At 45.5% G+C, this 27673-nt stretch overlaps 1 protein-coding gene across 1 annotated transcript in view; it reads left to right on the forward strand.

Annotated features, from left to right (window-relative positions):
* Positions 1 to 1783: 1783 nt before the first annotated feature.
* LHFPL6 (LHFPL tetraspan subfamily member 6) overlaps positions 1784 to 27673 on the forward strand; it is a 149613-nt gene continuing 123723 nt past the window's right edge. The window contains exons 1-2 of the mRNA XM_075741939.1: positions 1784 to 2092; positions 4576 to 5136. Coding sequence (XP_075598054.1) covers positions 4752 to 5136 — 385 coding nt within the window. The 5' untranslated portion in view covers positions 1784 to 2092; positions 4576 to 4751. The remainder of the gene's footprint in view (positions 2093 to 4575; positions 5137 to 27673) is intronic.

Consider the following 27673-nt stretch of genomic DNA (forward strand, 5'->3'; position numbering starts at 1 on the left):
TGTCTACACTCCTCAAGAAGTGCATAGCTCCGTGCAGAAGTGGAGACCAGAGAGCTGGTGCACTGTCGGGGCAGAGGCTTGGCACCAGGCAGGAAGCTGATTTGAGGGGAGGGTACTGGAATGGTATGCTGTGGAGCAGGCTCCAGCTCCCAGCCTTGGGAGAGTCACACCAGCTCCCTTTCTGTGAGCCACCCCCTGGGCACATCCACATTCATGTCTTGGTGCGGATCAAAGGCACGCTTTCGGAGTGTCTCCAGATCATCCTCACTTGCCACTTTTTGGTTTAGCCAGCAGAGGTGAGTAGACAAAGTGGATGCAGATGGCACTAAAGCAGAAGACAGGCACCAGAAGTGCATCTGATGCGTTCTGAGTGCTCACGGGGCCCTCAGTCCATAGGCCCAGGCTGGAGTGAATCTGAAAAAAACCCCTATAGAAACGTGAATGTCCTTCAGGTCCTCAGAACCAACTGATCAGATCAGATTGATCCCTGTTACTTGTTAATATAGATGTATACTAGGTGGATGTAGCCTAGAGGTAGTTGGGGGGGCATGGCTGTTTTGGGGGTATGCCTTTGTTGTCTTCCTTGTGAAGCACATTATTGCAAACATTCTAGCACTCAGCCTGCATTTAACCTACCTCTTTTGTTTGAAACACTTTTCCTTAAAGAATACGCTTGAAATGTTAGGATGGAAAACTTGATCTTGCTAGATACTTTCCAATCCATTTTTTTATCCCTTGAGAAAATATGCATTTTCAGTAGTGTTCTGATTTTAAGACTTTGCATTATGGGGAATAAATGGAAAGTCTTATTTAAAAAAAATCCAGTAAAGTGACTTTGTAATTTAATTCTGAACATGACTGTTGTTACTGTTAAATGGTGTAAACACAGACTGAGTGCAATAAACCTCACTTCCATTTAGCATCAATAATATTAATGATCAGTACTGAAATCACATGCCATGTTCCAGGACTGGAAAAGAAACATTACCAAAGAGATTTTGCATGTATGGTGCCGATGCAATTTAAACCTGGCATAAAATTGTCTTCTGTCCAAAGGAATTTATTCAAGCTGCAGGGTGGAGAGGAAAAAGCAAAATAGGAAATCTCTCTTTCTCCCAGAGGCTCCGTGTGCACCATCCCTCCTCGCCCCCAGAAGGCAATCCCTCCCCAAAACTTTCCCACTTGACACTCCGGGAGAGGGCTGGAGCTCCTGTCTCTCCGCTTGACCTAACCCAGCCGGGATGAGCTGCTTGGTACTCTGGTCACATTTACTCTCGCTGTAGACCAGCTCCCGAACTGTTGCGATCAAAACGCTGGATCAGCAGCTCGCACGCAGACACGCGCAAACACACACACACTTATCACACGCACACCATCAGGAGATCAGCCCATATTTTCCCATGTAAGGGCTGCAGCCTTGCCCCTTTCCTTCTAACACTCCTTCCCCGCCGGCTTTTTCCTCCTCTCCTCTCCTTTCTTCCCCTCCGTCCCCGGCTCCACCGCCCCACGCACCCCACAGGCAACCGCGGAACCGCGGCGGGCGGACCGAATCCCGGCGCCGCCGCAGCGCTCCCCGCCGCCCCCGGACCGACCCGGCCCCGGGAAGGCTCGGGGAGCCGGGACCCACCCCTCCGGCCTCGGGGAGCCGGGACTCCCCGCACCGCCCCAGGAGGTCTCGGGGAGGCGCTCCCATTCCCCACCCCCCGTCCGCCGCTCCCCCCGCAGCCGCCGCCGCCGCCCGGCCCCTCGCCCCCGGCCCCGTCCGCGGCCCCGCAACTGCGCCGTCCGCGGCGGGTCCCGCCCGGGGAGGCGGCGGCAGGGAAAGGGAAAGGGGGAGGAGAGGCGGCGGAGTGCATTGCCTCCCGAGGAATCAAACGGGGGGAGAGAGGAACGTGCGGAGGAAGGGAGGGAAGGACGGGCCGGGCTGGGGAGGGTCCCGGTCCCGCCCGCCTCGAAGCGCCCGCGTAGCCTCTGCGCCGGGACCGCGGGGAGAGTCGCTTGGGGCGGCCGCCACCCGCCGGCCCCGCGCCCCGGCTCCGCGCCCATGTGCTCCCGGCAGCCGCGGCGGGCAGCCCCCGCGCCCGGCGTGTCAGTAAGTAACCCTTCGTCTCCCCGGCACCTTGCCCGGCCCCATCCCAGCACCCCCGGACCCCTCGCCCCTCCTGCTTCTCGCAGACCCCGGCCTTCCCGCACTCCCTGCGCGGCTGCATCCCCTACCCCTCCCGGACCCGCTGCACCCCCTTCCTCTCCCGGACCCCTGCCCTCCCTCGCTCCCTGTACGCTGCATCCCCTGCACGACTCCGGATTCACCCCGAGCCCTCAGAACCTCCCCGACCCCTCCCCACTCTGCACAGCCACAGCCCCTGCACCCCCGGACCCTCTTCCCCTCCCGGATCCCCTTCCCTGCTCTGACACCCTGCCTGGCCGCATCCCTTGCCCGTTCCACCCGGACCCCCCAGAGTCCCTTCCCCTCCCGGATCCCCAGCCCTCCCATCCCCTTGCTTTCCCACATCCTACCCCTCCCGGGCCCCCGTCCTTCCCGGATCTCCCTGCCACCCCGGACCGCTCTCCCTTCCCGGCCCCCCCGTCTTGCCGGCTCTCCGTCCTTTTGGCCACCCGGATCCCCAACCCCCCTGTTGGTATCCCCCAGCTTCTTCTTCCTTTCTAGCCCTTCCCCGCCTGCGTCCCCCTTTCTCTCCGGGACCCCTTTCGCGTCCCAGCCTGCTCCTGCCGGACCCCCTGTCCTCCCAGCCCCTTCCTCTCCCTCATCCCCTGCTTCCCTCCATCCCGCCCCTCCCCGGTCCCCCTCGCACCCTCCGAGCCCCGCGGGCGCTGCGCCCTCTCCCCCCGCAGCCTTCCCCTCGCATCACCCCGGCGAGTTTTGGTTCCCGGCCGCCGCCTTCCCTCGGGGGGAGCCGGATCTCTCCGCCGCCCCCTCCTAACCCCGGAGGAGGGGGGAGCGGGGTTTCGAGGCCGGAGGGGCGAGTCCGCCTCCCCGGAGAGCGCCCCGGCTGCGGGCTGGCAGCCTAAGCTGCTACCCCGCCGGAGCGGACGGGTTTGAAGGGTCCTGCCCCTGGAAGCCTCCATGTTGTCCCCTATTTCCAGCCGTACCTCCTCCCCCAATTTAGGGAATGATCTTCCGAAGGGCCGTGACCCACTTTGCCTTAGACGTTTGGTGCCACGCCATGACACAGGCAGATTCTTCTCCAGAAGATGCCTCTGCAGGGATGGAGGCACACTATGCCCCTCTCCCAAGTTTTTGTCCCCAGGGGTTTCATCTTTTGCAGGTTGAAAAGCCTTTCTGTGGATAGGCTACGAGTAGATAGATATATACTTCTTAAGTAGCAGCACAGGCCTTTTTTAACATTATAGAAGAGACTTCTTTTTCTTAGTGTTTTAAAAGTAAACAAAACTTTTGTGTGGTGCACTTGCTTAATTTCACTTACAGACTCTTTCTCTACATTCTCTACTTGTACTGAAGTAATATTAATTTTATTGCCTGTACATGAATTGAATTCGCTGATCAGGGTCTAATCATGCTTTAAAAAAAAAAAAAAGCCCCTGTAAATAGCTATCAAAATTAATTTGGCAGCAACCGTGAGAAATGATCATAAATTTTAAAATGCTGTTGGAGTAATGATCCAGCGTGGATTTAATAAGAAATACACCCCAACCTCTGGGAAGCAGCGTGTAGGTTTCTATGACAGTGAAAAGCACTTGGTCGCACGGGTACTGAGCTTAGAGGCTGGGATTTGTCCGAGAAGGATGCAGAGGGGTTAAAGACTCCTGGGTTTGAGCTGGGAAGAGGCAAAGAAGAGAAGGAGCTGGGCTGAGTGCAAGCAGGAATATTAAGGGAGACCCCTGTGTTTTAATCATGTGCTGCTTGAGGTTGCTTGGAGGTGAATCCAAAAGATGTGGCAATGTCTTCACCTGCCAGGAGCCCACCTGGAATTGAGGTTCCTGGCACTTCTGGACATCAAGCAATAAAAGGCTCCTTTTGCACGGGGATGCCAACAGCTTAAGGGACTGCTGGAAAAAATGTCACCTCGTAACAATTCTCTCTGGGGTGTGTAATGAGGTTTACCTCTGCCATGGGGGTCTGATCTTGTAAAGTCTTAGGCACTGGGAATGGTTTTGCACTGAAGCTGAGGGGCCGTCTATAATATGAAGTACATTCCCCAGGTGTCACAGGAGGAAGGCCTGACTAGCTAAGGATAAACGAGATCTCGCCTTTTTTCTCTATTGGTACGGGAAAGATCAAGACGTATGGAGGAGAAAAGTGAGTAGGCAAGTACACGGGGAACCCCTGAAGGTGGCTGCAGAGCATTCCTGGATGTGCACAGCAGCCTGCGCTCGCCGGGCTGCCTCCCACCACCATCCCACCATCCCTGGCAGCCAGGATCGCTGGCAGCGATTCTAGCGGCTGCTTGCAAGGATGGGACAGAAAAGTGAGATGTCTAATGGAAAGTCCTGTAGGAAGGAAAAACACTCTGGCATACAAATATTTTTTTCTAACATCAGTATTACTGAACTTGTCTTTTTCTCCTTTTTTTTTGTGTGTTATTATTTAATTAGGGACCTTTGTCTTCATGATGGGAGGAAACATCTACCTGGCTGTTAGGATCCAAGCTTCTCCCAGTGCGAGGATTTGTCAAGGCTGAGAGACTCTGGATTATCCATAAACTTCCTCTAAAATACACAGCTGCTTTTCTGTCTCCCCATCGCGAGGGGTCTTGGAGCAGATAACAAGGATGGCCTCCAGCCTCACCTGCACCGGCATCATCTGGGCCTTCCTCTCCTTCCTCTGCGCCGCCGCCTCCTGCGTGGGCTTCTTCATGCCATACTGGCTCTTGGGGTCTCAGCTGGAGAAGTCGGTTTCCTTCGGCACTTTCCGGAGGTGTTCCTACCCGGTGCGGGATGAGAGCCGCCAGACGACCGTGATGGTGGAGCAGTGTGGCCGCTACGCCTCCTTCCAGGCCATCCCGAGCGCCGAGTGGAGGATCTGCACGGTGGTGACAGGCCTGGGCTGCGGGCTGCTCCTCTTGGTGGCCCTGACGGCGCTCATGGGCTGCTGTGTGTCCGAGCTCATCTCCAGGACCGTGGGCAGGGTGGCAGGAGGCATCCAGTTCCTGGGGGGTAAGTGCTCGTGTGGGGAGGGGACGGGAACATCCAGGCTGTAGGTTTACAGATGTGGAGACTCCCCTGGTGCTTTGGGAAGAGGAGGGGGTGAGTGAAACTTTCTGCTAGCTTCCTCGATGGTTGGGCTGGTTGTCTGGACGCTGGAATGTGGCCCAAAGGCGCAGGTACCCGTGGCCACTCTGTTGTGCTTAGTCCCTGCCTGGCCGTTCTGCAGCCTGTGAGAGTTGCATGGCAAGTGACTTCTGTGGGCCAGCGCCTTCGCAGCGGTTTTGTGGGCTGTAGTTTCCAGCAGAACTCAGCCGGGATGGAGGTACCTGGAGAAGCATGTGGGCTGCAGAGCCCCACGGAGCGTTGCAGTTTTGCAGAGGAGAGGCTGTGTTATGTGGGAACAGCCTCTCTTCTTCTTCCTACCCTCATCACTGGCACAGCTTCCTCCACCTCTGCTCTCTGCAGCTGTGTGGATCTGGCAACAAGTCCGTGGCCCAGGTTTGAAGTGGGGATTGTTTATCCTTGGTGGAGGTGATCTCCAAGGAGGAGCCCCGCCGGGCTGTCTGACCCATGCTGCCTGCTGATGGTGCCATGGATTTGTTGAGTTCATGGGCTAGACATTGTGTGGAAGAATTACCTCCCCTCCTTTTTTTAGCTTGTAATTGGATGGAGTATTTGTAACTGTGGAGTATTTGAAGGGTATGAGACAATAAGCAGGATCCTCAAGTGTGTTTTTTATAGGGCAGTTTTCCCAGTAAATCATCACTCTCTTGTCATCGGTGACATGCGGCTCAGTGGCACTCACTTTCGCCTGGTTCAAGCGCTCCACCGCCTGTGTGCACTCGCCCCAGTCAGGGGACGTGTTTCTCCGAGCTTTCGGTGCTGGGGCAGCGCAAGTGCCAGCGTTTTGGGTGCCCTGCAGCGTCCAGTCCCAGCCAGTGGAGGAGCAGGCTCCTGCCGTGGAGGAGCAGGTTGCAGTGGGACCCCCACCTCTCTCCCCTCCAAACGGAAACTCACCCTGCAAGGGCAGTCCGGATACATCCCGATTCTGCAACCCTAAGGAAGCACAAGTCAAAAACTCTGCTGCCATCCAGCTCAGGGCGGACAGCTGAGGCAATGGAAGGGCCCTGTGCCAAGCCTCCAGCCAGGCGATGCTGGGGTAGCTCCCACCCAGCCACGGGGAGCCCTGCCTTTAACTTTTTGAGTAGTTTCTGCACTTTGGAGCAAACCAACCCCGTCTCTTCACCCTTCCCTCAGCTTTGCGACCTACAGGCATTCCAGTGTTTAATCTGACAATTTGAAAGTGCAGCAGCTGCTGGAGAGTTAACTCTGCTGGGAGCTGCAGCTTCTTGAAGCCTGCTCCATTATACAATTCCAGCTGGGCAGCCAGGGGGTGGAGGGGATTTTTGGTTTGGTGACGCTCTGCAAGCCCGCTCAGTCTGGCTATTTTCACTTAGAGCCATCTCAGGCTTGTGCTTAAACCACCCCCCTCCTTCCAACTGCTGGCTCGTCTCGTCTGGTTTTAATTTGCATTTGGCCCCTTTCTCACGGCTGTGCTCCCCTGCCTGCGTGCAGAGCGGGGCCGGCCGTGCCTGTGTCTGCTCACAGCCACTCCAGCAAACGCGGCAGCAGCTCCAGCAGCGGGCAGCCGGACGGGAGATGTGGGACAAACCCCGTGCTCCCATGACACTGGTGTGGGCTGAAGGCGTGCGCCCTTCTCCGGGGTCAGATGGTGGCTCCTGTGCGAGGAGGTGAGAGGTCCTTCCAGACCACACCATGGCCACCCCTGAGCAGGCAGCATCCCGTCCCACCTGGAAGGGTATGAGCAGGTAGTGCTTGTCCTCGGAAGGTGACAATTCAAAGAAATGTGAACTTGTGATATGAAGCGAAAATTGCCAATGACTTTGCTTACAGTTCAGAAATTAGTTACACAGCATGTCTAATTTTCCCCTCTACTGGTTTTTATGGTTGTCTCTCATTTCACTCAGCAATGCTGGAAGTGTGTAAGCAGTGAACAAAGTGAGAACCCGTCATTTCTTAACCTGCTTAAAACCCAACTGTGGGGGCATGAGGGAGAGACCAGGTGGTGAAAGCCAGTAATTTGGATGAACTGAAGGGACATATAAGGGTAAAGATCAGATCTTTACATCCTTAATCAGATCCTCAGCTGCTATAAATCAGAATAGCTTCATTGTTTAAATGACATGACTACATTTATTCAGATGTCTAACTTAGGCACTATAATTATTAGGTTGTTTTATGTCAAGATAGCCATGAGCTGTTCACTTAATTTACTAACTGGGAATGCCAGCTCTTTGTTCCCTGTACTACAGTTGCAGGTTTAGTTATATACCACGATGTGTGCTCAGTGGCAGTACAGTGATTGTCATTTTAATTGGCCTCCACTTGGAGATTGTACCAAATAAAACACTCGCAAATATTTTTTTCAATTGGGGAAAATAACACCCTCCTATCTTTATATGAAGAAAAAGCCTGAGGAAATAAGCAACCCACTGAGTGATGCTATTAATTCATCCTCCCGTGTTAGGGCAAGGAGATGGCTAGGCAGTTTCACTTGCTGTTTCTTTTTGTCTGTCACCTGCACCAATACCTTGCTGTGGCTCCTGCTCCGGTGGCGAAGGATGAGCGTTGGAATAAACTGTATTTCTCCTGAAGTTAGAAATCAGCATAAAGAAATCAGCTCAGTGTAGCTAGTTTATGGCTTTAGTGGTGTTCCATTAGTCTAGGATCCAAGTCATTTTCTCAACATGATTTAAAAACACAGACTTGATGAGGAACTAAGCCAAGTGACAACGGAGTATTATGGGAAGCCCAAGAGTGGGTGAGATGTACAAGCCCCTGAAGCCGTGGTGAGCCAAAGCACCAACGTTGCTAAAACTAACTTCAACAATGGAAGCATTTTTACTGCTGTGAAGAGATGTCAGAGAGGTTTGCTTACCAGAGGTGGTAAGCAAACTGCCTGCTCCTCTTCTTCTTAGCAGTGCGAAGGAGGAGTAACTCCAAGTAGGTCAGTGGAATAACACCTGTATAAAAGTAGTGCAGCTTGCACTAGCTGAACGGTGCCAAGGTTTTACAGCTGGGATTTCCCCAAGTTGTATGTGGCAACTTAGGGAAGCAAATTATTCATGAGTGCTTATACCATAAATCTGCTCTTCTCATAAAAATTGAATGGCAGAACCTGCAAGAAACTGCAGATCCATGCAGAGTCAGAAGGGCTCTTTAGATACTGGTTGCTCTTACGTACTTAGTCTATATTTGCTATTTCAGATGATCCTGGCTACAGAGCATACATGTATTTTAAGATGACTCTGGGATGATACATGCCAAGTTTCTGTTCCTAGGAGGAAGATTGCATCATAGACCCTTTGCAATTATGGGAACTGCTTCCTTTCCCATGCATGATCACGTGGCAGCTCTGTAGCCATTACCACAACTGCTTACATGAAAAACAATGGTATTTTTAGCTTTTTCTAAGGCAATTTGGTGGTAGGTGACAAGAAGTGGCCAACACTCCAAGGCCGGCCATTTTTGCAGTGGCTGTCAGTGGTCTGCAGTCCACGGCCGGCAAACTGCTGCTCGGGTGTCTCAGAACATGCTTCACAGATATTTCTGTTGGATTGTTTCAAAGAACTGACAATTGAGGTGAAAGTTATGCTGTCTGTAACCTCTTGAGGGCACAGTTATGTAGATGGATACAGTCTTCACTGATAACAGTAAATGCAGTGTTTCCAGTGGGTTTCCTTTGAATGTTTGGAAGACCGAGGCATATATAATGGCGCTAGAACAGATTGCAAGGATGTATGTTTGACCATAACTATTGAGGACATGACAGCAGGAAGTGTAGTTTAACAAATCTATGGCAAATTGGAGCCTGTAATTATTGATCTTCCTTTCATTGTGCTGTGGCAAGTCAATTCCACTTAAACGGGGAGAGTAGAAATTTGCAGGTAGGTAGCTCAGATACGACACACTAATTTGGTGAATAGTTTCACTCTCTGAATGCAGAGCAATGATTTTAAGAACATAGCAATAATTTTAAGAACATAATGAACTTAAAGGTTAGCCAGTTTTATGAGAGGCAGTGGATCAAAAGACACAAGTATTGCAGAGATGGTCAATTTAAAGAGCGTTATGCTGGCAAGGTGAAGCTTTTCATTAAAATGGTCAGCGTGCAGGAATTATAGATGAAATCTGCACTAGCTCAGAACTCCTTTTGGCTGCGTAAGCTCGGACGGGTATGAATCCAAGGAAACAGAGCATGAAACAACCTGCTGACTTAGACACCTCTCTGAACCTGACACTTTGGCCCTGATTCTGAGTGCCATGTGAGAAGTGAGCCCTATCCATGATTATGGGGTAGCCATGTGGTTTGTAATGTCATCTTTAGTACTGATCACTCATTGAATGTGCTCAAGTAAAGCACAACTTTTGCTACTCCCTTCAGTAATAGTTTTCAGCAGCGCCTTCCCTTCCTCTCCTCATTTCTCTATCTTGTTTCCCTTGTGTTTCATGGGAGTGCTGAAATTCCTGAAACTATGGGCCTTGAACTGCTGGTTATGGAGAGCTCTTGAAGTAAAGGGTGATGAAAGGCGGGTTTGGTTATTTGAGAAAAAGGACACACAGATCCTAACAACTTCTGATTTTGTCTCAGAAAAAAAAAAGTGGCCTTCTAGTGAAAGGTATCAGAAATCACATGAAATCGCAGCAGAATCTTTCTCCAAGTGTACTATGCCAATAGTGGCCATAATAGTTTCCATCACCCACAGGGTGTTCAGGACAAGTGATTGCTGGGTGCAGAGGGCAGAAGAATAAGGAGCGCTCCATCAAGACGAGGAGAACATTGAGTGTGGGGTGTTGTCTCTGTGTTGCCTGTGATGAAATATTAGAGAAACCATTTGAGATTTTGGGCTGGAGATTTAAAAAAGACAGGTCCAATGGAGATCTGCAAGTTGTTAGCATATTAATGGCTGAATCTGACTTTGTAGGTGAGACAATCAAGGTCTAAAATGTAGGGGGCAGAGAAGGGAAGAGCACTAAGTCATAGCACTGTGGGACCGTGTAGAGAGAAGCTCTCCCTTGAAGGAAATGCTTGGAGAAACAGTTAAAGAAGTAAGAGGAGGCTCTTGGGAGAGATGGAGTCACTGAACCTAAGTCATGTTTCAAGAAACATGTCTGGCAGTCAAAGACAACCTGTGGGTCAAGGAGAACGAAGACAGTCTCGTTTCTGAGACTGGTTAAGAAAAAGTCATTAGGGGTTTTAGCGAGGGTAGTTCCAGTTGACTACAGGGACTAGAAACTCCTGGAAAAGGTTTGTGTTGAGCTGTAGGAAAAGAACTGCAGGCAGCGACCAGTAACCATTATTTTGTCTGACAGATGAAGTGAGACTCTCTGCTTTCTGCCTGGGAGACTAAGGTCAGGATCATTTTCTGCCTGTAGGGAGAAAATGTGACTGAGAAGAGCCTTTCTGGGGACAGGGAAGATCAGAGATGGTCAAGAGACACTGAGGGAGGAAACGGTTACCCCAGGCTCTTTTGCAGTTCTCCCAAGCCTATGTCATTCATTTTCCCCATCTATACATATTCTTCCCAACTCCTCCTGAAATTTGTACCTGAAAAAAACCCAGGCATAAAAACATGCAAAAATGGCCTTTTAGTTCTTTCATTCTCTTTAGCCTAAAAATACTTTTTGACAGACTAACTTTTGGGGAGAGGCTAGGGAGGAGCATCTGCTTCTGTCCAAGACCAAACCCTCTTCTTCACCTGCATGTTAGCTAATTGGGGCTGTTTTGCCACATCTTCCACTCTCATTCCTCTTGTCAGATTCAAAGCTTCAGTGACTTTGCTGTGTGCTCGTGTAGACATGTGACAGGGCAATCCTCATCCTAGACAAAGACAAGCTGCAGGCTAGGTAGTAATTCAGTGTATACATGCACATATAAAGACACTGCAAGAGGGGCATATGAAAGGAACAGATGCCTCACCAGGAGGTAACAGAAGAAGAGCAAACAAGGAACACGGCACTGTTAAATGTTGCTGCTGAGTGATTGCATGTCATCTCATAGATTCAGCAATAATAAGGTCAGCAGAGAACACTGTGACTATTTAGTCTGAGGTCTGCTGTAGCATGGGTCATAGGACAGCCTTCATATACTTTTGGTTTGAACAAGAGTATATCTCTGAGAAAAAAAACTTCTAGTCTGCATTTAATTAATTTCGAGAAAAGCAGGATCTTCATAAGTTGTTCCAGTGGTGAATTACCCTGACTGCTTTTCGTCCAGATCATTAATGCAAATATTAAAAATGTAGCACCAAGAATATATCATTGCAAAATTATGTTTTCTTGAGGATCATTATATTTTTATTTTTTTTTAAGATCCAATGGTTAGGCTGCTCTTAATCAATTTAAGCTGTGCTATGTTGTGGTTTCTTTACTGGAACAACCTGTATAGAAGCTGCTTCATAGCTGCTATGTTTCACACCAGTTCTCTCTCCAGGTTTCTACAGGCATCCACCGAAAGATTAAGTGCAGTGTATAGTTTTGCAGCTTCCTCCCTTTTTTGGCTTGACTGTGCCTTGCTAAACTGCATCCTGTGACTGCTACTGCCTGTGTTCAGTACCTGCTTCCCAGCACTACAAGGTACCTTTGCATACAGTGGGTACAGCACAGAGTCAAATTCTTGGATTTAGGTTTGGATTCTGCATGAGTAAGACAGGGAAGTGTTATTGTTTGGGAAGATAATCAGAACAAGGGAATTTAGACAGTGATGTTATCTTAACAGATTTTGTAGCATATGTTTTATTTAAGATTAGCCAGCTCTCTCTGCTGTATTCAGACAGGAGTTAAAATATACGACAAATTCAAGACTGAAGTCGAACCAATGCAATATATGTCCTCTGTTGCTCTCAGGTTATAAATGACATTTCTTAGATTCCTCCTCTCTTAATCAGATGTAGCTTGAATCTTTCCTCTATGCATGGGCCACCAAGTCTGGCTGGAGGAGAATCAAAGTTAGCAGGTACTTATCTGAAATAGGTAAAGAAAAGGTGCAGACTTAGATTCTGTATGTTCTTAAGAGAGGATCCTGTTTCCCATGGTGGCCTTCACCTTGCCCCAACAGATCCAACAGCACGGCTTTTTGTGCGATCGTTCCCTAAGGAGTCCCGCTGAAGGAGACCTGAGTTAGCAAAGATTTGCTATTTAAGCTAACACCAACCGTTTTAATGAAGCAGGTTAGCAAGGAAGAATCAGTAATAAACATTACTGGTCATAAAGTGCAAAATCAGTAGCTCTGACGAGGCCATCCCTGCCAGCAAGGGCGTGAACGGCACAGAGCAAGCTGGGAGCTGTAATGCTGTTGGAATAGTGAAGATGCAACTTGAAGAAGACAAATGATGTGGAGAGTAGCCTTCATACATAGCTGTCTTTGTTTTTTGTTTTGTTTTGTTTTTCTTTCTATCCCCAACCACTTCAGATATCTTGACTCTTGGCATTTCAAAATCTTGCTGAAAAAGCAGGAGTGCCCTTACGGGCTGCAAATTTCTGTGTGTCTTTTGAAGTCAGTGACGCTTACTACAAATGACATCAGTATTTCTATCCTAGAGGTAAGTTTATTTGATTGTGATGTTAGCCTAAGACGGGTGTGGTTCCAAGGCTGAGTTTCTTCTTGAAGCGCTACCCCAGTGAATTAGCTTATTTATACTGAATTGTGCTTCAAAATACACATTCATTTTGTTGGTTTTTTTTTTTTTTTTAATTCTGTTTACTCCTAATATAAATTTTGGCTAAATACAGGGGAAAAAAAACCCAACCCAACAAAAAACATGCAGAGTGTGAGCCTGGAGCAAATTCTACAAGTTAGATTTTAGGTACTTTGGAAGCACATTTAAAATGGAATTGCTGATGTATTAGAAAAAATAAAAGATGCTGCTCAATATTGGGAAGAATCTCTTTACTTGTCTTTGTTTTCCTATTGATGTTGAATATAAAAGTGATGTTTTAAATATTGCTGCAGCTGTGTTGGGTTTAAGCAGAATTTTGCATTAAGAACAGAATTTTTGATCTAAAGACATCCTGGGGTGCTGTTTTATTTATCTGTAGAGTGAAGCTCAAACTTCCTGATTTTTTTCCCCTCTTTTGTTAGAAAGGAACAATGATGCTCAGCACTTCTGTGATGCTTTTCATTTCAAAAGGTTTTGCTTGCATAACCTAATGAAACTTCAGGAAACATGACGCAGGGGAGCAAATAATCTATTTTGCTGGTGTAGAGTCAAAGTAAATTCAGAGTTACTTCACTTCAGATCCTCTGCATTTGTGTTGATTAGAGCAGAATCTGGGTTGGAGTTAGCAATTCTGTTTCTGCACTAGAAGATTTGTTTTGTTTTGCATCCTGAGATCCATGAGATATTTGAATATCACTGGGAACTTCATTTAGGCATCAAAATGTTTCAGTATTTTCCAGTGCGGATGAGGTCATATGCCCTACAGACAGGACAGAATTGTTCCCAATGGTGTATTTTCCAGGATTTTGTCCAGTCTGGTGTTAAATGTCTATGTAATGTGGGGTTTTTTTTCTCATTTATCTCAGGAAACTCAGCTTACTAGGCATTCTACTTGGATTTTTTTCACAATATTCAACCTGTATTTTCCTTTCCTTGCTCACATCCTTTTACTTCTCCAATACACATTTTTTACCTTCTAAGCTCTTTAACTTTGGCTTTATAAAGTACAGTAAGATAGTTTAAAATCTCCTTCATCATTTCAGTGAAGTCAGGCGTAGAACTTGAGGGCAACCGATGTGTTGTTTCCATGCAGTAAGCAGTTAGGAAGGAGCATGGTGTAAGTAAGAAACACGGGATATATTTGTACAACCAAAACTCCACCCACAGCTGCATGTCTTGTGGTGGCCATCATGTTGGCTGGCTCCCTGCTCAAGGATTTCCTTTGGCTCTGTGGCATACTTTTGTTGACTTCAGCAATGTAAAGCTTTTTCTGTTGCCCAAGTGCAAGGTCCTGAGTGACATTTAGACCATGTGGAGATGGTCTTAAGTCACAGAGGACCAAGAAGGACATCCTCTCCTTGGTCTTGGTGTGACTGCTGCCACAAGATGTCACAGGTCAGAGGGGCAATTTTGCATTTGATAGATCCCTTCTAGTAGCTGTCCTGTATCTTCCCAGGCATGAAGAACTGGGCATGGTCAGTGCATCCTGACAATGCTGGTGATAAGGCTGATTCACTAGGCTTGATTAAATCTTATTTACATTGTTTGTTCCCCTGTCAGTCCCCTGATGTCACAGTTACATCTGAAAACAGAGCCAGACTTTTTTTTTCCCCTCCAGACTGGCTTTTCCTTAGAGCTTGACCTCCTGAAATCAACAGCAGTATTCCTCCACGGGTCCCAGGGGAGGGCAGGATCTGGAGCTCAGTGCCGTTGCTACTTATTGTGGCTAGTGGGATTTGGAGGAGGTTGCTGCTGTGTAGCAGTGCAGAGACCTTCACAGGATACCAGCGCCTACCTAATTCCCCAGGTACAGAATATTAACTGCAGCAGGACTAACACCTTAGAACAAAACTCTTTCTTGAGAGGGTTGCTGTACCATGAAACTCCATGTTTTCCTGCATAAGCCTGATAAACCCCAGTCTTTCCTGAGGATTGACCATTTTGAATTGATTTGCAGGTACAGTACCGGGCTAACAGAATTTTAAGTAAGCTTGGCAGTAGTTTGTAGGAATACAAAGAAAATATTAATGAAAGAAAGCCTAAACAATTACCTATTAGAAATCATTGTTATTTTTATCTTGTAACATGATCCGAAAGACTCCAGAGAGAATGAAGCAGAAAATACAGTGTTCTGATAAACACTATCATTTCTGTAGTAATATAAAGATTTGACCCTTTCCTTTGCAATCTGAAAGATCAGTTGTCTTGAATTGTCTCCTAATAAAGATGCTTTTGTAATATAAAGTGGTATTGTTGATTTGAGAAGAATGGTTTTCTAATAAATGCGAAGGGATATGGAGTTTGTCCCTTGCATTGAGGAAAAAGGATTTGAGATAAAGCCATGAATGATCAATCTGGAATAACAAAAGCTGATTCTGAAATACAGCGCCCTGTGAAAGGATATGAAACCCGCTAACATAGCGGAGTGTAAGAAATAGCCTTACGGCTTCTGAGGAGTGTGCTGCCTGACTTCTTCACAAGTTCAGGCTTTTGTCTGACTCTGCAGCTAGCTGAAAGCCTATTTAGGAATACATTTTTTTTTTTTTTTGAATCAGAATGAACTTGATATTCAGAGCATCACAAGCAATTCAAGTCAGTCACAATACAGCTGAATGCCAGTTACTGGGAGGGGTTACCAGGACATACTAAAAAGTGCTTCGTTTCGGGAATCTGTAGAAATTGGGGTAGTGTGATGTTGAGGGACCTTTGTGAGTGTATGTGTGAGAGGAAATTTCTTTGTACTTCATTTCAAACTTTGCTCTGACTCAGCCCTGGTGCTGCTGCATAACTACGGGCTTTAAATGTCATTTGGAGATGAGTACATCTGCCTGACAAGTTTGTACAAACATCCTGTTGTACGGTGTTGCTTCTGTTATGATTGTTGTTGTTGTAATCTAGGAAATTCTAGAAATCCATCCTGCAAATCGGTGGGGGAAGAGAGACAGAGATGGTTGCTTGTCCAAAAAACGTCCTAACTGAAACAAAGTCAGACCAGGACACTGGGGGTGCTTTGAGTTTACTGCATTTTTAATATTATAAGTACTGATGCTGACTAATTTCTTGTGTGCTTTGTAGAGGAGTAAGTAAAAGAAGACCTCTAAATGTTGACTTAGTAACAAAAGACAAATGTATTACTTTTGTGGGTCGAGTTTCCTGTTCACATAACCAGCATCCCTCTGAAAGCTCTTTTACTTCAAGTGCATCCTCAGGAAGGCATGAGCAGAGGTGGGAGCAGTCAGAGGCTGGGGTTACAGTAGGCAAAGCTGGCCGAGGAGAGTGGGATGCTGTGTGGGGAAGGAAGCGGGCGGAGGGGGGCAGGAGGGGACTGCAATGGGAGAGGGGCTTCACCCCTTTCTAAAGCTCCATTTGCCGTACCTGCAGACAGATGTATCCTCTGCTGCTGCTGCCTCGCAGTAGGTCTTTCAGATGTTGTATGGGTTGCACGCAGGAAAATAAAAACCCGAAGACTTCTGTGCTATAGCATAGTTTAGCTTTCAAGGAATTCTGTTAGTTTTCAAGTCCTTTTTCTGCTACAACAGTAAAAACATGACGAATGGCACTAAATACTGGGATAAAGCTCTCTACAGCCAAGACAAACCCCCAAACCAATGCAGGCACATTCTGCAAAATCAAGAGGTTGTTACAAAAGTCAGGATGTTTTTACAAGAAGTCCTTTTACAAGAAACCCAACAGCCAGCTTTGGAGAGCTTTGTTCAGTATTGGAAATCTCTCTAACTAGAAACTTTATGTCTGGAAAGTATTTCGGGGTCCCAGGCAGACCAGCAAGAGCAGAATCTAGCCTTTTGGTCCAGGCTGCAAGTTTGAGCAGGTTGCGATGATGAAACCCATCAGCAAGGCAAAGATGCAGACCCCCGAGCATCGCTGTGTGGCCGGGGGCCAAGGCAAATACCAATGTGCCCTTCCCATCTGTCCCCCAAACTACTGATAACTCCCCAAGCCACTGAAACAATGAATATAGCCAGAGATACTTCCAACAAAGAAGATGGGCTGCACAGCTTTATTGTCCCCTGTGCTACCAAGTTTGAGGAACTACTCCCATAAATGAATGCAAGCACAGTTCTGTCTGCGAGATCAGGCTTCTCTTAACACTGTTTCAAAATAACACTGTTATAATAATTAAAGAGTAAAATTTCCTAACAGGCTACAGTGGAGTCATGCTTTGGAAACTATTCTCCTTGTAAGCACTGAGCTATCTGTGGAACAGACTCCGATGCTTCCTTCTTCTCCTATGTTAGCATTATCTTTTATTTCCTGTTCTCCTCCATTGACTTAAATTCATTCCCCTGGCTGTGGAAAGAGACACCACGGTTGAAGACAGTTTATGCTGAGCCATTCACAGCTCTGTTTAGCTTGTTCCTCTTTTCCATCACAATTTGCAATAAAAACTGTGTCAGGAAAGAGCTCGGTGACCCGCGAGGGCTGGGACAAGCCTTACGCTAGAGATGGCAAATTCCATTTCAGACCACTAAGCCAGAGATCTGGTGCTAAGAACACAGGAAGCTGGGAGAATAAATACTGTAACTTTTCATCTCATGCATAAGATTTGCAGTCTGTTTTGATCTCGTGATAGAGAAAAGTCATTCTGCTTATCTCATCTAACATAGTGGCTAGTCTGATTACAAGCTTCCCTGCTTGGCACCTTCTTAAATTCAATTTGGCTGCCTGCGCCCTTGGCACACAGTGGGTTTCATTAAATTTCACAGCAGTTAGTTTTCATTCCCTCTGTGACACCTTTTTATCAACATTTGACTCTAGTGTAATTTCAAGCAATTGTGCTTTTTTTGCGAAGCGTTTGTACCATAATAATTTGGCAGAGCAGGTGGGGGAAGACGATTCAGACACCGTTGCAAATCTATATAGAAAACTAATATACGGGAAGCCAGGTCAGCAAGTGGTTTTTGCATGCGATGATAACAAAAAGGAGCCGCTTCCCTTCCTTCTCTGCTGGTATCATCGAAGACTGTCAAAAGTGCAGTTAAAGACCTTGCTGTAAGAGGCAAATTTTATTTCCTTCAGGCTAATCACAGCTTTATTTTTAAAAGCAGAGCTAGTGGACTGCTGCTGGATTGACAACCCAAAGTTGTGAGACAAGCCTTCTGCATCCTGGGGTGCTTAGCAAGTCTGTGTGAGTTTTCTTTTCAAAAGGAAGCTGGTTTGTTAGGAAAGTGTGTGTGCATGAGTGCAGGAACACAGAGAGCAAACGTGGTTGTTTTCCTTCCAGTAGCTGACACCCAGTCCCTGGTAGGTGTGGTGAGGGAACATGAGCACCCCAGCATGGACCTGGCATCTCTTGTTCACATCACTGCTAACTCCTCCCCAGCACAGAGCAGTGTTTTCTCAAGTCTGTGTCTAAGGCAGATGCTGGGCAGATATGTGCAAGTATAAGTGCTTTTGTGTAAGTGTAAGTGGTTTTGAGGTACACCCTGAAAGGCCTTTACTTGCGGAGTGCTACCCCTTCTGAAATGCTAGCCCTTTTTCAGTCTACTGGGATAATCAGAACATCCAAAAATAATGTGTTATGGTTTCTCAGTAGACTTTTAAGAAGTATCTTATTAAAAATAATTGAAAGTGAAGCTTAAAAGTTCTTAAAAGTGAGCTCTGTATTCAGGAATGGCTCAGAGACTGACAGACCTGTGCCTCACTGCAAGCCAAGAGAAGCCAAGCATGGCAGACCATAAATCATTTGCAGAAAGAGACTTCTGATTGATGAAACTTTTCCTTATGCCCTTTAAAAGGCATTAGTTCAAGTCCTTTCAGTTTAACTAATGGAACATCTTGCTTTCCTCTACCTTAAGGTCTCCATAGTCCCTTCATACACAAAATATTTCCAAATGCACACAGACTTGATTAGGACCTTAAAGACCTTAGGAAAGCTGGAAGTTATGGGCAGCTCCCCACCTCCTTCCCAGGGGGGACCTTTGTGCTCTGTAGCTCCTGGTGGGTGAAGACCCACTGAGGATTTTCCTCAAGGAGCTCCTTTTCCTTGGAGGATTCTCATGGAATGGGACTGGTCAGCTCTATGCATACACATATGTAACATCTTTTTGGTGAACAGGCCGACTGTAGTTTACATCTCAGGCAGTGGCTTGGGTTTACCAGGAAGGAGGAGGCTTAGTTGTGCCAAAAAAGCAAGGGTGTCTTGCTGGCCTAAATGCGGCCTGTGTCTCCGGAGGGCAGTTGCTGCTCCGAGTGCTGTGCGCTCCAGGTGCCACTTCCGAACAGCGAGCTGGGTATGCAGCCACTGCAAATTGGCACGATGCTGCTGAGATCAGCCCTGGCTCGGATCTGGCTGGAAAAGGTGGCCTCACCCTTTCTTCTGGGGGTGGAAAACATCTTTCCAGAGCACAGTTTCAGTGCATGGACCTCTGGCTATGGACTGGAATCTTGCTTGTTTTTTCCAGGTTGGCTGAGTACTTTGGTTTATGGATGAAGGCATAACTAATAGTTTCTGTGAGCTTTTTTTCCTACTGAGCTGAATGTAAGAATACAGATTATTCTTTGTCTTAGTATGAAGGCATGAAGTTCAGGATCTTTACTCAGTGTTTCCAGCACAAAATGCTCCAGTGTAACAGACCTAATATAGCAGACTGTTTAGCAGTAAAATTGCTCTGGGGAAGTTTCTTCCTCTTTCACATAATTAATGATTAGTTTATATCCTGAAGTCTGGACATTCCTATAAATTTTATACCTAGCCTAATGGTAGAGGTTTAAACCACAATCATATTATGATTATAATCTAATTATGCAGATAGCTGTTACATAGGATTATTTTAGACATCAGTATTTACAGAAGGGTTTTACCAATGTGGCCAATGGCAGCTCTGAAAGAGTAAATTATCAAAAGATTATTAGAGAATGCAAGTAAATGAAAATCATAGAAGAGTTGTATCTTCATATTTTATGTCTTAGAAGACTTTAATACAAGACTACATCCTTTTGTTTCAAGGTGATAGATTTCATTATCAGTGCTGATGAACACCTGACTTGATGGGCCTTGAGCTAGAAAGAAACAGGACTGCTAATGCCATGTGGATCCTGACGGGCGTCTCCGAGCATTTATGGGCTTTGATATATGTGCAATCTGTGGATATTTCAAAACTGATTAACATTTCTGAACCTAAGTTAAAGTTTGTACTTGGCATTTCAGTAGTGTCAAGGCAAAATTAATCAGAGCTCAAAAGATATGCGGTCTTAGTGACATGCTGGTGACAGTGAAAATATAAACCACTGACAAACAGGCTGCTGAAAGACAGAATCTAACCTGGATTTTAGAAGAGGATCTACAAAACTGGCTTACTGCCACAGACAGACTCTGAGGAGGTGTGCAATGGCGTAGCTGGCATTTACTGACTAAGGTACCAGCTTAAATGACTCAGGGCTCTGCCGAGTTGTATGTCCTGTAATAAGTCACTTGGAAATCTCCTTACTTGTGGAAGTTAACATATTAAATATGCAAACTAATCTCTTGAAACAGTTCAGATAAGCAGCATTTTTAAATGTAGCCAGTCAAGATGTTTTTCAGGCAATGAAGCTCAGCAAGCAAATGCTTTCATTTCAATGGTCCTCATGAGAATAGTCAAAATTTATACTTGGTTGTGATTTTAGGCTGTATGGCTGTCTGTCTTTGTAGTAAAAATAAGAAAGCGGAATGAATTTGTCATGGAGAGGGCTTTTTTTGTGTGTGTTTATCTTTGTTTTAAATAGGTCAGCATAGTCTTTACGCATTTCAAAAGACTGTTAATTCAGCCTCAATGAAAGCTGTTAGGATCCAGTTTGAAAAACATCAGATCAAATACTATGTCTTTTAAGAAATCATGCTTTTTATTTTTTTTCTGTAAAATAAAACCTTAAATGAGGGATAAGCAGTAGTTTTGTGTTAATAACACCTAGTATCTGTAGAAAGATATGACAGAGTGTGTGTCTGTAGGTGGGTCTCTCTGTTTCCCAATGGAAGGGCGGTGTAGCCCCTCTGGATGTGGTGGAGCTGGGCAGCATTTTTAGGTGGAGAGGGAGCGTAAGCTAATTGTTAAATCAGTTTTGAAACTGCAAATCTTTTGCCATATATCAGTCTGGAAGAAACCATCCAGTGAATAGGGCAAAAGTAAATAAAGAGGATCTGCATAGAATCAGCTGTCACTCCAAACACTACAGCCAAGGTAGCTAGAGAAGACCTAGGAGGGGAAGAAGCTTGGAGTGGAAGAGCGGATGGACTGCATTAGTTTCTTTCCCCTAACTTTTTTGTATTTTTCTGCTTACTCGTTGTGAAAGTTGTCTTAATTTAGACTTTGGCAAGAGTATAACAGCCCCCACTACTTCCATTTGCGTCTGAATTCGGTACAGGATGACCTATGTACTGATCCATTGACACAGCGACCTGGATTTGACCTTACGTCTGGAAACCATTCATGTCTCTCATGAAATCTCTTTGATTCCTTTTGACATTTTCCCCCCTTTCCTCCCAGGATGGTCTTTGAAGTACTTTATGCCATATCCAGCAAGCATTCCTTAGTCATCATGGTAGTGGTTGTGCCCATCTAAATCCAGACTGCTCAGATTCTTTTTAAAATATCAGAGATTTTTCTTAACCTCTAAAGATACAAGGACAATGGAGAATCTTTTATCTTGCAAACAGATGGTGAGAGATGCTGCTTCCAGATCGGGAATACAAGTTCACTTTGAAAATGGAGTGGGACTGCTGTAAACCAAAGGGAGAGGTGGTGTGGTTTTCAGTGATCTTGAACAGTACATAAACAAGAATGGAAAGTAAATGTTGACACATGCCTACGGTCTCAACAGGTTTAAATGTGAATTCACAAGTTAAAATCAGATTTTTCATTGCAGCTTGTCTCCAAATACTCATAAGTAAAACTGAGAAGGAAAGTGCATCTTTAACGAAGCTAATCAGTCTTTGAGATGGATAATGAGGGCAGAACAGGATGGAAAAAAAAAAAAAGAAAAAGATTTGAGGGAGCTTAAAACTGCATAATTGGTTATTTTCCCCCCTTCACTATTTGAGTACACAATTTGATGTTATCTCTGGCAAAGTTGACTGACAGAATTCAATATTCTAAGCTATAAAAGTACCTTTCTGTAAAATTTTTATCTTCACAGGGTCTTGTAGCTCGGATGCAAGGAATATTATTTTCGTTTTACAGATAGAAGGCTAGAAACTTATTGAAGATTGCATATAAAACTTATATTTTAAGAAGTATTGAGTAGAGGCCTTCGGAGTCTTAGGTTCATGAGCAGCCATTGAAACAGCTGTCATATGGAAACACTACTAAAATTTACAGGTGTAATAATGTGCATTTTCCTTACAGTAAGTTACGACTACAGGATTATCTGCCTGGTGTTTTTGAGGCAGAGACAATTTTATACTGAGCTGATGGGTGACTGCAAACAGTGTTGCTCACAAGCTAACACATGCTGTTCCTCAAGGTAATTTACCCTGTTGAGCTCCTTGCTGTCATAATTAAATGGCTTTTTTTGGTCTGGTTGTGTAGAAGGCATGTCCTAAATGAAAGACACAGCTAATTTTCTTTTCTTTGTGAAGCTCTTCTTGTAATAATGAATGGCATCCCATGGTTCAAAAGAGGTCATAGCTTCTTTTATGTACAAAGATTATATATGCTCATTTAGATGACTGGTTTGCCACCTTTCCTGACTGGTTGACTCTCTAGACTGCTGAAAGGCATGGCCGAGCTTGCTGTGCTTAGTTACCTTTTGTGAATCCCTCACAAAGGTCCATGACACCTCCTACAGTCTTGGCTTACAGGTTGAAACCCACTGAAAGACCATTGTAAAAAATGTAAAATTTTCCACTGATAGATTTGTAGGTCAGAGCTGCTTTGTTGTGTTTGATGAGTTTTGTTAAGGACATTCTGTTCTCCCTGCATACAAAGAACAATAATCCTGTATGCTTCTGGCCAGAAAAGCAAACAAACAAACAAACAAGCAAGGAATAGATCTGCCACACAGATCTGAAAGAGGATTTTAGATCAAAGATCTCATGGAGCTATTATGTGGTCATCTTTTGCATATGTAAAATACCTAATTCCTGCACTTTTAATCTGTTGTGCAGATATGTATTTAGAAGATTAATGAAATGTGGATTATATATTCTTTCAAAGGAGTTATTAGGGTGTTTTGCCATACTTTCTAACTCAGTCTTTCACAGGAGCAATTAATAGCTCTGCAGATTGCATGGCACTGAACAAACTATACTTTGCAGCAGGCTACATGGCATCATATTCACAAGGAAGGAAACATTGAGGACCAGTGGTGGACTGACCATGCTTTTTAGGTTGGCACTGCACCTACTTCAAACCCTACGTGTTCTTAACTACTCTCATGATATACTTGTGTTAGGGGAACATAGGTACAAAACATTGCGCAAAAGCTCCCCCACTCTCCACACACATTGTCTTTCTGCATTTTAACCTTCAAGCCGCAGGAATCTGAGAAGTTCCTTCCTTCCTTCCTTCCTTCCTTCCTTCCTTCCTTCCTTCCTTCCTTCCTTCCTTCCTTCCTTCCTTCCTTCCTTCCTTCCTTCCTTCCTTCCTTCCTTCCTTCCTTCCTTCCTTCCTTCCTTCCTTCCTTCCTTCTTTCTTTCTTTCTTCCTTCTTTCTTTCTTTCTTTCTTTCTTTCTTTCTTTCTTTCTTTCTTTCTTTCTTTCTTTCTTTCTTTCTTTCTTTCTTTCTCTTTTTCTCTTTTTCTTTCTCTTTTTCTCTTTCTCTCTTTCTTTCTCTCTCTCTGTCTTTCTCTTTCTCTCCTAGTTTCAGAAGGGATGCTCAGCTGAGTACCTCCACCTAGGGTGTACAATCTCATTGAAATATGCCCTGTATCACCCTGCCAGTGCAAAAAGAATCAAACTTTCTCCGTCACAGCATTTTGGGGGGCAGCAGGAAAGCACAGGTGCCCACATCCAGGCTGACAGCCCCTGCACCACGCAAGAGTTTCTTGTGTGAGGAGCATGGCAGCACGATTGATCGCCATGGCATAGTGTCTGCACCTGGGGCACCTGGGGGGGGACAGCAGTGCTTGGGTGCCGATGGAAATCTTGCTGTTTGTAGGAGTGGGACCTCGATACACTGCGTGGTGTGGTGACTTGGGGTCTACATTTGGTACCTGAAGAAGAACTAAGGTGCTGATATACCTCACTGCAAAACTTGCCGGAAATCCTGTACAGCTGAGCCAGCCAGGCAAGATCTGGCACAGCTAAAGCGACCTTCTGGCGTGTCCCAGTGATGGGGTCTCTCTGGAGTTGTGCCCAAGAAAAAAATGGGGTAGCTCCTTTAAGTGCTGTGAAATGAGAAAAAGTGCTAAACAACAGAGTTTTGTGATAATGTGATTGCAGGATTAATTGGCACATGCAGTTAGCAGAGAACACAGAGAGAATTTGCATTTGCATGTGGGAAGAGTGAGTCAGAATGACTTTGTACCTGTTGCCTATTATGTGTGTGTCACGTATATTGATATTTTTAGTTTAATACTTCACTTTATTGTTTTCTTGATTATTTTAATTTTCTGAACCACCTCAGTGTGAAAACATATCACAGAAGATGCTGATACTTTTTATTTATGTAAGATGCTTAAATTATACTTCTGAAGTTACTTACCCAGCATTTTATTTATCTTGCAATCATAATTATTCAGTGCCTCCTCCATCTGCTTTTATTTAATGATGACTGTATAGACAGCAGCCACAAAGATAAGTCTCTTCAGGTTGATCGGTTGCACAGAGTGCCTTCCATACACTGTAATGAGTTTGCTTGACACGTGGCAATTAAATGGAATAGACTTTTTTGTCGCTATTCACAAGGGTTGGTGTGATATCAGGCATTCAGTGATGTGGCTTGGTTCTCACATGCGTGGCAGACTCTCCCTGGCAGTATGAAAAGGACAGGTGAAGTAAATTATAGAGTTGCCAGCTGCTTTAAACAATCCTGTTCAGCTTCATAACCCAGTCTTGTCAAGTTTCTGGGATTTGATGCGTTTTTGTGTCAATGTCTTCTTCAGCCTTTTCAACTGTTGCCGGAGAGAACCTCCTACTGAAGTTACTGCTGCTTATAATTCAAGAGTGCTTTCAACTTCCTCTCTAAGGCAGGGTTTTCTACAGAATAAAGGTATTCCTTATCATGCTACTGTATTTAATACATCCTTTTTGATGCCGTAAACAGTGGTGGAGTGACTGGAGTCTGTACGCCTGTCAGTTTAAATTATGCTCTTATACACCTGTTTACTGCTGGGACAATGCCATTGATTCCTGTGGGATTTAACCAGGTGCATGCCTCGTGTAACTGAAATCCAGATATGTACCTGCCTGCTTTCTGAGGTGCACAGGCATAACCCCAATTCCCTTTACAAGGAAAGGAATTTGACCCATGTGTTTTGTTTTTTTTCTCAGACCTCTGTGTATCCTAACTCTTCAAGGACGTGACTTGGATCTGCAGAATTACTAAGCTCAATGGAAATAAAATATTAAATTAAGGGCTTATTGACAGTTTTATCACTGAAAATATCTGTACTGCATGTCCACAAATGTAACAGTTTGCCTTTTTTTTAATTGTTATACCTTTTTCTTTGACCAATGTACTTTAAATCAGTGCTACAACTTTGAGCCACTAACCATTTCCAAAAGTGTGCTTAGTTTGTCATTTAAAGAAGCAAAAATTTTAATTAATTTAACAGTAGGTTAAAATCTGTTCATTTGGATCAAAACATTGGAAAAACTCCTTGAACTTACCTTAAAACAATGATGAATAAGCCTTATTTCTCAGTGGTTTCTAATACGAGTTGCATCTGCTCTCCCTTAATCCTCATCATACCACTCAGTTACCCACTGGGAAATAAAAAAGGCAGCTCCCAGTGGGAAAGACAGCAAAAATTGCTTTCAAAACATGTTTATTTTATTATTTATAATTTTTTTTGAATGTTAAAGCTCCTTTCTTCTTAGTCATATTCTTTTGGTGCTTTTATTAACCAATACTGCCTCACTCGCCTCAGTAATAACAGTATTTCAGCCCAGATTTACAGACAGCCATACACACTGCCACTGCCCAACGAGCTTGTGCAAGCTGCTTGGTGAAGGCGTCCACTCCTTTGGCAGGTTTTTTGCTGCTCTTTTAGGTTGCTTTTGAGGGAGCTCTTACATTTTCCTGGGCCCACATGGCTTTTTCTGGCTCCTCTATGACTCTTGTAGTTACTGGGTTGCTAAAAGAGAAACCCATCTCTTTGACCGAGGAGTCAGGGCGAGGAGACCGTTGGGTTGGCAAAGGAACGGTGGATGGGTGCTGCGGCATGGCAGGCTGGCACGGTGGATGGCTGCAGCGGGGTCATGTACAAGTGAAAGACCCACCTGCAGGACCTGGAGTTTGAGCTCCTGAAAGTCAAACCATCAGCACCATCCCCTTGTGTTCCTCCTACAGACAGAGGGTGGGCTGGCCAGGCTGTAACACTGACCAGTTTCAAGCCGTGCTAAAATATGCTGAAATGACAAATCCATGGCTATGAGGGATGCATGCAGAAACATGGCTTTGTGCTTCTCGTGTCTTCAGAGAAGCAGGTTAATAGGCAGGGGGATGAAGGGAACTGTTGGAAAGTAAGCCTAGATACCATGATGACCTCTCACAGAGAGACCGTGTTGGCCAGCTGGCTCTTTGGGTCTGCAGGGAAGAGACAACCGGTTGTTGGATGCTTCAGTCCATGATTTGAGAGAAGAGAAAAGAACTTGGTTTCACTCTGGGTAATTTTATATTCCAGAATTGCTCAGGGGCTTAATTACCCATCTCCCTGAGTGAAAAGCTTAATTTTGGTCGTGAGGAGTAATAATTCCAGGAGGAGCTGCCTGAACAATTAGATGAAACTGAGTGCTGTGGTTTAACCCCAGCCGGCAACTAAGCATCATGCAGCTGCTCGCTCACTCTCCCCCAGTGGGATGGGGGAGAGAACTGGAAGAGTAAAAGTGAGAAAACTCATGGGTTGATATAAAGACAGTTTAATAGGCATAGCAAAAGCCACATGCAAGCAAAGCAAAACAAGGAATTAATTCCCCACTTCCCATGGGCAGGCAGGTGTTCAGCCGTCTCCAGGAGAGCAGGGCTCCATCACGTGTAACGGGTACTTGGGAAGACAAACACCATCACTCCGAACGTTCCTCCTTCCTTCTTCTTCCCCCAGCTTTATGACATCATATGGTATGGCATATCCCTTTGGTCAGTTGGGGTCAGCTGTCCTGACTGTGTCCCCTCCCAACTCCTTGTGCACCCCCAGCCTACTCGCTGGTGGGGTGGTGTGAGAAGCAGAATAAGCCTTGACTCTGTGTAAGCACTGCTTAGCAATAGCAAAAACATCCCTGTGTTAGCAACACTGGTTTTAGCACAAATCCAAAATGTAGCCCCATAATAGCTACCACGAAGAACATTAACTCTATCCCAGCCAAAATCAGCACAGCGAGGAAGTGTACAAGTAGTGAAAGGGTTCCTGAAATGACATTTTGATACTCCTGTCTGTGTGAGGCAAAGCATTGTTCTGTGAATGATCCTCATCCTGTTGAAGCACTTATGCTGATGTTTTTATCTTGCTCCTTTGGTTTGGAGTACTTCTGCTATCAAGTTTGTTTCAAGTTTTCACACTACAGACAACTTTGTTACCCAGACGCCTGCCTCTCCTCTTCTTGAACCAGTGGACCACCTCACATCCCTGTAACATCCTCCTACTAAAAGCAACAAATTCAGGACATGTTGATAGATTTTTTTACCATCTTTGAACAGTACTTGGCAACTGGC

Source organism: Balearica regulorum, chromosome 1 (genome assembly GCF_011004875.1).
Source record: "Balearica regulorum gibbericeps isolate bBalReg1 chromosome 1, bBalReg1.pri, whole genome shotgun sequence".
Taxonomy (NCBI): domain Eukaryota; kingdom Metazoa; phylum Chordata; class Aves; order Gruiformes; family Gruidae; genus Balearica; species Balearica regulorum.